Source organism: Doryrhamphus excisus, chromosome 8 (genome assembly GCF_030265055.1).
Source record: "Doryrhamphus excisus isolate RoL2022-K1 chromosome 8, RoL_Dexc_1.0, whole genome shotgun sequence".
Classification (NCBI taxonomy): domain Eukaryota; kingdom Metazoa; phylum Chordata; class Actinopteri; order Syngnathiformes; family Syngnathidae; genus Doryrhamphus; species Doryrhamphus excisus.
Window position 1 is genome coordinate 8,435,428 of NC_080473.1, and position 8,438 is coordinate 8,443,865.

At 41.2% G+C, this 8,438-nt stretch overlaps 1 protein-coding gene across 1 annotated transcript; it reads right to left on the bottom strand.

Annotated features, from left to right (window-relative positions):
- Positions 1 to 294: 294 nt before the first annotated feature.
- LOC131134496 (coatomer subunit delta) lies at positions 295 to 7,245 on the bottom strand. The gene is made up of 10 exons (XM_058079861.1): positions 7,064 to 7,245; positions 5,999 to 6,262; positions 5,009 to 5,188; positions 4,395 to 4,600; positions 4,138 to 4,299; positions 3,515 to 3,680; positions 3,157 to 3,304; positions 2,545 to 2,653; positions 2,211 to 2,415; positions 295 to 1,099 (listed from the first exon to the last, which is right to left on the bottom strand). Exons 1-10 carry the CDS (start codon positions 7,064 to 7,066, stop codon positions 1,010 to 1,012), a joined length of 1,533 nt encoding a protein of 510 aa, XP_057935844.1. The 5' UTR covers positions 7,067 to 7,245; the 3' UTR covers positions 295 to 1,009.
- Positions 7,246 to 8,438: the final 1,193 nt, after the last annotated feature.

Sequence of the window (8,438 nt, forward strand, 5' to 3'; positions counted from 1 at the left end):
TGACTAAATGGCGGTGGGGGGGGGGTGGTTCTTCCTGTTTACCTTGTTGACCCGTGATGTGAAGGGCAAAGGGGTCGCAATCGTCATGTCATCTGACAGCCAAACACTGGGGGCGCTTGAATTAAGAGCTTTGTTGTTTCTGGCCAAAGTACGTTGTACTTTTCGGGAATTCATTGACAGTCATGGAAACTGTTGTCTCCTTTTTGGTGCGATGAGTTGCTACAAGGGTGTTACAAAAATAATTCTTGGGAAATATAAAAGCTGAAATAACCAAATATATTCACGGGTGTGTAGGTTCTGCTCAACATCCAGCTTCTGTCACGTAAAGTAAAATGACAGAAGGTAACCAAAAAAAAAAACAATGAAAAGGACACATTGCAAAATTATTACCGAAGCTAACCGCAGATAGAAAAACAGAATATACTGAAAATCAGCTTTTAAAGGTCCAATTTTAGCTTTCTACAAAAATGACCCCACAAGAAGAAGAAATTTCAAGTGAGATAATGTAGAACAAATCATAAGCGTTTAGTGATTGTTTATCAAGAGACACAACTAGAAAGAAAGCAAGAACCCCAAAAAGGTTTATCAAACAGCACGGAGAGGGAAGAGAAGACCAGTCGGAGGACGCATGATTCCAGGGATGGTAGAAGTACAATTCTAGTGAAAGCTGATATCATTCCTTGTGGGGAATAGTACTGAGACCGACCATGAGGCGACAAAGTGGCCTGCCCCCGCAATCCCTTAGCCATCCTCAGCCTTCATGTGCGTCAGCAAACAGTATCACCGTTATTTTGAAATATAAATGATGCTTCCTCTCATACCAACAATATAAATACACCCCTGCAGCTCTGCCCCAGCACATTGGAGTCCTGTTGATGTATACAGTCTCTGGAATAGTATACAGATTGGGCAGGCAAGGAAACTTCAACTGATCTCTGTAGCATAGATTTCAACTATTTTTTGTGGGCCGTATTTGTTTTCTTCTTTGAATATTCTTTTTTTTTTTTTTTTACAAGATTTCATATTTGTCGACAACAAAGGAGGTCTCTGAAGAGAATCTTACAGCACTGTCGCCATCTACGTGAGTCACTTTGGCCACCTGATAAAGAAAAAGACAAAAAACAACAGCAAGCATTCTTTGTTAGCATGTTTGCGGTTGACACCAAATGAATAGATAATACCTGTCACATACATTACTCAGGATATGAATATCATATCTAGTGTTTCTCATTCATTAATATAAATTATTCCCCCATAGTATGTGTATCAACATATTTTGTATATAAAAAATCCCAAGTACACTTAAAACTGATAAATTCACAAAATTACAAGCTAATGCAAAGTTGATATGCCTGTCCCAATAACTAATTGTTGCGGAGGGTGCTGGAGCCTATCCCAGCTGTCTTCAGGCGAGAGGCGGGGTACACCCTGGACTGGTCGCCAGCCAATCACAGGGCACATATGGACAAACAACCATTCACACTCACATTCATACCTATGGACAATTTGGAGTCGCCAATTAACCTAGCATGTTTTTGGAATGTGGGAGGAAACCGGAGTACCCGGAGAAAACCCACGCCGAGGGTGGAATTGAACCCTGGTCTCCTAGCTGTGAGGTCTGCGCGCTAACCACTTGATATTATTTATTCATTCATTTTCTACTGCTTTTTCCTCACAAGGGTCGCGGGGGGTCCTGGAGTCTATCCCAGTTGTCTTGGGGCGAGAGGCGGGGTACACCCTGGACTGGTGGCCAGCCAATCACAGGGCACATATAGACAAACAACCATTCACACTCACATTCATACCTATGGACAATTTGGAGTCGCCAATTAAGCTAGCATGTTTTTGGAATGTGGGAGGAAACTGGAGTACCCGGAGAAAAACCACGCATGCACTGGGAGAAAATGCAAACTCTCCACAGAGATGGCCGAGGGTGGAATTGAACCCTGGTCTCCTAGCTGTGAGGTCTGCGCGCTAACCTCTCGATATTATTGTCAACATAATTTGAGACCATTGTGCGGTTAATTGATGTATCGTGACAGGCCTAAGCGTTACAAAAAAAAAAAACTGTGTGCACTTCAACTGGACTCATGACTGCTTAACAGCATCAGAAGTGACATCTATTTCAATTCTAAAATTGTGTGGCTGGAAAGACTTGATAGTAAAGCAGCCTTCCTCGAAACTCGTAAATCTTCCGGTTAACAACGTACCTGAATGTCGCAGTAATTGCGTTTGGACACAAATGACACATTGACAGGGAAGAAGTCACTGGGCTGTCCGCTGATGCTGAACTCCAGGCTGCCAGTCTTGTTGTTGGCATCAATGACAGGTAGGCACCACTCCAGGGTGTTTCGCCTGCTATCGTGTTTGTATTCTCCATCCAGATCTCCAATCACGGGAGCACCCACGCCGGACCTGGAGAGGAACAGTAGGAATATGTGCTATCCAGGATGCCTAAATATTTTACATACATGACTTTACCATAGATCATACTCCAATACTTTAGTTCAGTAACCATCTAAAACATAGTATTGCTCTACTTACGGTACTGGGATGGTAATAACCACGTCGTTGAGCTCCAGGCTCTCCTCCTGCAACTCATACTCAATGTTGACGTCACAACCGTTGCCACTCTCTGAAGGCCAGCAGTTTACTGATGAATGACAGGTATCACGGATATTACACGTCAAAGTCATGACACGCCATTGTATCAAAGCAGCCTCCTGTACAATCCATTTGTGATGGCCCAGCGCAAATACATTTGAGCCGCGGACAAAGGGATGCTTGTGTTACACCTACTAGGTCCAGTCGATGTCATTTTAAACAATATACTAAAGTATTAGCTGTAAAATGGCATGTACATTATGTAACTGGAGCTCAGGACACATTATGGATGTTTACTTAATCGCCCATGCATAATAAGGAGCACACCCAAAATGAAACCACACCTGTGAGTCAACTCCATTTTCGGTTGTGAAAACATGAGATGCCATCACACACTTCTTATGACATGAACCAAAAACCTCTTTTATTTGTCCATACACAAACGCTGTGGCCAATTATGTAAATGAGACAATGTTATCTAGCAACCCCGCTTTGGGAGGACCATCCAGCTGCTACACTTAAAGTCAATTTAAGAGTAACATTTACACTTACTAGTTAACGGTATGAGGGACTCATCTGTAGTCTGTAGTCTCCATTTTAGCACGCCAACATCATTGTTGAGAGGGAAGGCCTTCTCTGGGTTTTTCAGGCCAATCACTGAATCGGCTGTGAACAACTTCTTGTCCACATTGGGATGTGTCTAGGAACACATGATGGTATTTGATGGTCAGAAATTGAATATATATACACATCTGTAAACCTATGAGTAGTATATATGTAAAATATTACTATATATTATGTATATAGAATAGTATTCTCTGACAAAATATTTTCTTATGAGTTACTTTCTCCGTGGTATTGCTGTTTCTCAAGGATGTTATATCACAGGGAAAAAAAAAAAAACACCTACTTGCAACTGTAATCCTTTGCTGTCATTATTGACAATAACGAGTCGGATGCGCCCGTTCTTGTCGTCTGTGACCCGGAGTGTTACCATGCCCAGCACTTCCATGTTCTGCAGCCCACCGTCACGTCCACAAGTCAGTGAGATCTTCTCCTCGACACGTAGATGGACACTGTGGTGCAAAAACAAAATGAGGGAACTACATTCATACTATTAATTAGTCATGGGGTTACTCTGATTAATAATAATAGTACATTTTATTTGTTTAGCGCTTTTCAGAGTATTCAAAGATGCTTTACAGTAGAGAAAAAAGAAATAAAAATAGAGTTGAGTAAAAACAGAGTAAACAATGCATTAAAATACAATATCAAAACATTCATTCAGAGCTAAAACAAGGCTAAAAGCAGGGCGGGGCACAGCAGCCAGGTATAAAAAGTTAGACATTAAAAACTGATTTAAACAGGTAGGTTTTGAGTTGTTTTTTGAAGGTGGGAAGGTCAGGGCAAGCACGGAGAGAATGGGGCAAAGATGCAAAAACATGACTTGAAGTTGTTTAATTTTACAATGCATGGTAAGCCCATCTGTGACTTGCCAAGTCCCAATTGGAAGCCAGTAATATGTGTCCGTACCTCTCTACATTCACTGGTGGTGGGAGAGCTTTAGAAACATCCGAGCCTCTCTTGCCAGTGGATGGCATAATGGTTTCACCCTCCGACTTCAACTTGTCAACAAAGTTGTCCACTTCTTTCCCTTTAGCGCCTAGCTTCAGCGCCTTACTTGGTCCACTTGGTCTGGACAAAGGAAACGAGAAGAGAAAAAAAAAGTCAGTTGTGGTTCTCTATCAAACATTAGTACTGTTCAATTATAGATTTCTCTAGTCTTGTACCTGACTGGAACAGATGTGATCTTGGGTTTCTCTGGTTCTACAATGGTGTCTGTGATGGTAGAGCCAGAGGAGATGCTGGTCATGCCGGCACTGCCAAAGCCACCGAAAGCTGGCACCTTCTTCCCAGAACGCTCAGCGTCCCTTCTAGCCTGCTGCAGCTCCTTGGCCTTCCTCCTCATCTCTGCCTTGGCCTCTCTTTCTTGGGTCTGTAAGTCAACAAAAGATTTTAAGTGGGTAATACATAAAATAATATAAGACTTAAACTATTCTTTGTCTAACGACACTTTGAATTTTTGCATACAACCAATGACCCAATTGTACCTCACACTTTTATGTACTAGAAGAATGGACTGGCTAAATGAACCCCCAATGTGTGCACAATATGAGTAAATCTCAACCTAAAGATGGCGGGGTGCTGTGACATCAGCCATTAACAAGGAACGAAGCAACAACAAGGTTATAGCAACGAAAAGCCAAACATTTTGTTAGCATCACTGCCAAATTTTAAATGGGATTGTGTTTTCCAATCCATACCACAAAACTAATTATCATAAAGATACATAATGGTATGCATTAGCGCTATTCAAAATACCCACAACTCTGGTTTAACTCACCTCTCTTACTGCACGGAAAACTTTCTCCTCATGAGAGTCCATCTCTGTGAAGGTGCGGATTTGAGCCAGGTTGACATTCTCTCTGTAGCCTAAAGCCACAATTTCATCGAAGGCAAAGATCAGGTCAAAACAGTGCTCTGATATTTCGCTTTCCTCCAGCACACGGCAGTATTCTGGTATCTGGACAGACAGAAAAAGAAAATCAGTTTCTTGTATCAATACAATACAGTGTCACCACAAACAAACAGGAGCTTATCAATGCAAATTCCCACCTCACTCATAATGCAACACACAATGTAACTGTACAATCCCAGCATGCCTTGTGGGTTAAATCAGTATATAATATGTCAGTGTCAAAGTGTCAAAATAAAACTTTTTATGGGCAGCTCGTTTGTGGGTGATCTGAGAACACAACCCCCATGGATACAGGCTCCACAAGTGCGACATCTCCAGACAAACAATTAATTGGCTTTTGTGCATTGCTCAAAATTGCACCTTGGCAGAAAGAAGCCTGTGGCATTGCATGATGACAACGATTCTATCTATTTTATTTAACAAGCTCCATTGCATACAAGCACTGTTTTAATGAAGGACTCTTGTTGCACTGTCAGCCGACGTTTCCTCCTCAGGCTTCCTATCCACTGACAAACTGACATGTCATGAATCAACTCACATGAATTTACCCGTTTTTATTACTTCCATGAATGTACTCCTGAGGAGCAAGCATGCCATAAGTTTTAACTTTGTTGACAACTGAGTCTCTCTTTCATTTCTATAAAGAAAGTCCACCGTCAAATGTCCTTCCATGAAGAAGGGCAAAAAGACCATTAGGAATTTGCAAAGCAGCATAAGGCAATGAGGAGTCTGGGAATCATGAGCTTAATTCTAAGCAAGAAAATCACGATTCATATATCAGAATTGTGCAGTCCTGGGCAGTGTAGTGTACACCACACCACAATAGTGACAATTTAATGTCAATTGAAGACTTACCACACGAGAGAAGAGTCTGAGTGTCTCTAGATCCTCAAGGATGTTGCTGTTTTTGGTAGTGATGAGGACCATGTAGAGCTTCTCCAGTGGCTGGTACACATAACGAACACTGTCCGTTTCCACAAAGGTATGCTGCTTCCCTGTGTTCATCAGTTTAGGAAATGCAGCAAGGAGACCTTCGATTCGTGTCCGCGTCATTTCAACAAATTGCCGTGAAACGATAGCCTTGCCAGCCTTGGTGCACACCGCCGCTGCCAACAGCACCTACAGATGAGGAAGGTTTGTATATTGTATACAACGCACAGCGCTGACAACATTGCCACAAGTGACAAGCACAGCATAAGATGTTATAAATAATATCTAAATTGTATATGACAAAATAGTTACCAACACAAAAATTAATATGTAACTCAATGCAGGTAGAGTTGTGCTTCTAACAAACAAGCCAATGTTTCCTAAAGCATTTGGCAAGTGTCTCCATCCATCCATTTGCTATGCTGCTTAATCCTCATTAGGGTCATGGGGGTAGGCTGGAGCCTATCCCAACTGACTTTGGGCGAAAGGCAGGGTCCACCCTGGACTGATAGCCAGCCAATCGCAGTGTCTCAATTATGGTAGATTACCGTTTATGACGTACAAATCCACACTGGGTATAAAAATATATATCCTGTATACATTTCGATCAATAACTGTAGAACTTTAGCTCGATCTTGAAACCACTACTATAATAAGCTAAAGTTCTAAGAAGCGAATGTTCACTTTTGACACTTTAATGCAGATTGGCAGTGGATAACGTTACGGCACAATACAGAAACGAGCTACTTCCCGTCAGCAAAGTCTGCACATAACTGCCGCCCATTCACTTTAACACACACTTTGAAATAAACGGAAACAAAGTCATTTGTAGAGAGAATATAAAAATATTACATCCATTGTATCAATGAAGATTGAGCTCGGCTAACTGGGATCCTGTCTTAGCTGGCTAACTGCTACGTTAGCCTATGTTTTGGAGTGCTAGGCCCGAAAAGACGTGTTTACTTTTACGATTTAATGATTCTTACTCACCATTTTCGCTTGTCTGTCTATAGGACGTCGGTCTTCTGTTTCTTGTCTTCTTTGCTCTGGTTATTGTAATGACTCCGAAAGGAGAACGCACGACGATACAGCCGTCTAAAGATGTATGACTTTTAGCTAGCTTGCGTCAATATGGCAGCAGTACAGAGCCACGTCTCCACCGGAAGTGGACCGCAGGATCAGCCCACAGTACAAACCAGTGACGTGTTGCATTGAAATGTGTTTTACGGCGAATGTAACTTTTATTTCCATTAATGCGAATGGAAAAACAAAAATGATGGGTTTAGTAGAATTTCATTTTAAGATTCAAATAAACTGAAATACAAAAACCTTGGATTTTTTTGCGGTGTCAAAAAATATAATTGTACCAAAAAGCAATGTAATTTTTTTCATTGTATATTTCATATAACAAATGGCAGAAACGAAACGAAAAAAAATACACATTCGAATTTAAATAGCAACTACCGGTGGGTAGTTGCTATTTAAAGGCAAGACCGCGAACTGGCCTGCAGGTGGTGCTGTAGCTTGCGTCGGAAAAAGATACAGAAAGTACATTTCTGTAAATGTCAGGTCTCGTTTTGGCATGTCTAAAATAATTTGTGAGTATAGGAGTGCACATACATTTCAGTACTGTATGCCCAGGGACACGAGAATCGAATAAGTTGTCAACTTCGTATCCACTTCCAAAGTGTCCCTGCTCAGGTTTGACCACCATGATGGTGAGCAGAATCCAGAAACATTGCATTGTTAACATGTACGTCGATACATAAGTATCAATATAAGTATTACTATTTGTATGTTGAAAATCATTGATAATACTGTAAGGATATAAATATCAAAAAATATCAAAAAATATATAATTTTGTAATTATATTCTGTTAAATAAGGTAAATAACATTACATAAACGTGTAATCACAGCATATAACTATTTTATTATTGTGACAACTAGCACTGCTGTCAGCCTAGCCCCGCCCACCTCTCTTGCTCACCATCACGGTGGGCTTTCTGCTCCATGGCGTATTATTTTAAAAAAAATCCATGGTGTACTACATTCTGTTTCATTAATTTACGGTTGACTTGATAGGCCAGGGCAATTTTAATGTAGTTGCACAAGCCTACCGCCCCTTCCCTTGTTCATCCAATCAGCAATGAGAATATAGTCTAGATGCATTCATGGACTTGAGGTGAGTCGGATATTTCAAACTCTTTTCGAAAATGCACATTTCTCTACTTCAGTTAAAAAAAATCACCGCACTTGGCGAAAGAATACGCAACAAGGGGCGAAATAGCCCATGCGGCTCAGGGGCCGAGGGTTGCCTACTCCTAAAGAAACTCAAACCGCAGAAAAAACTACAACACGGAACA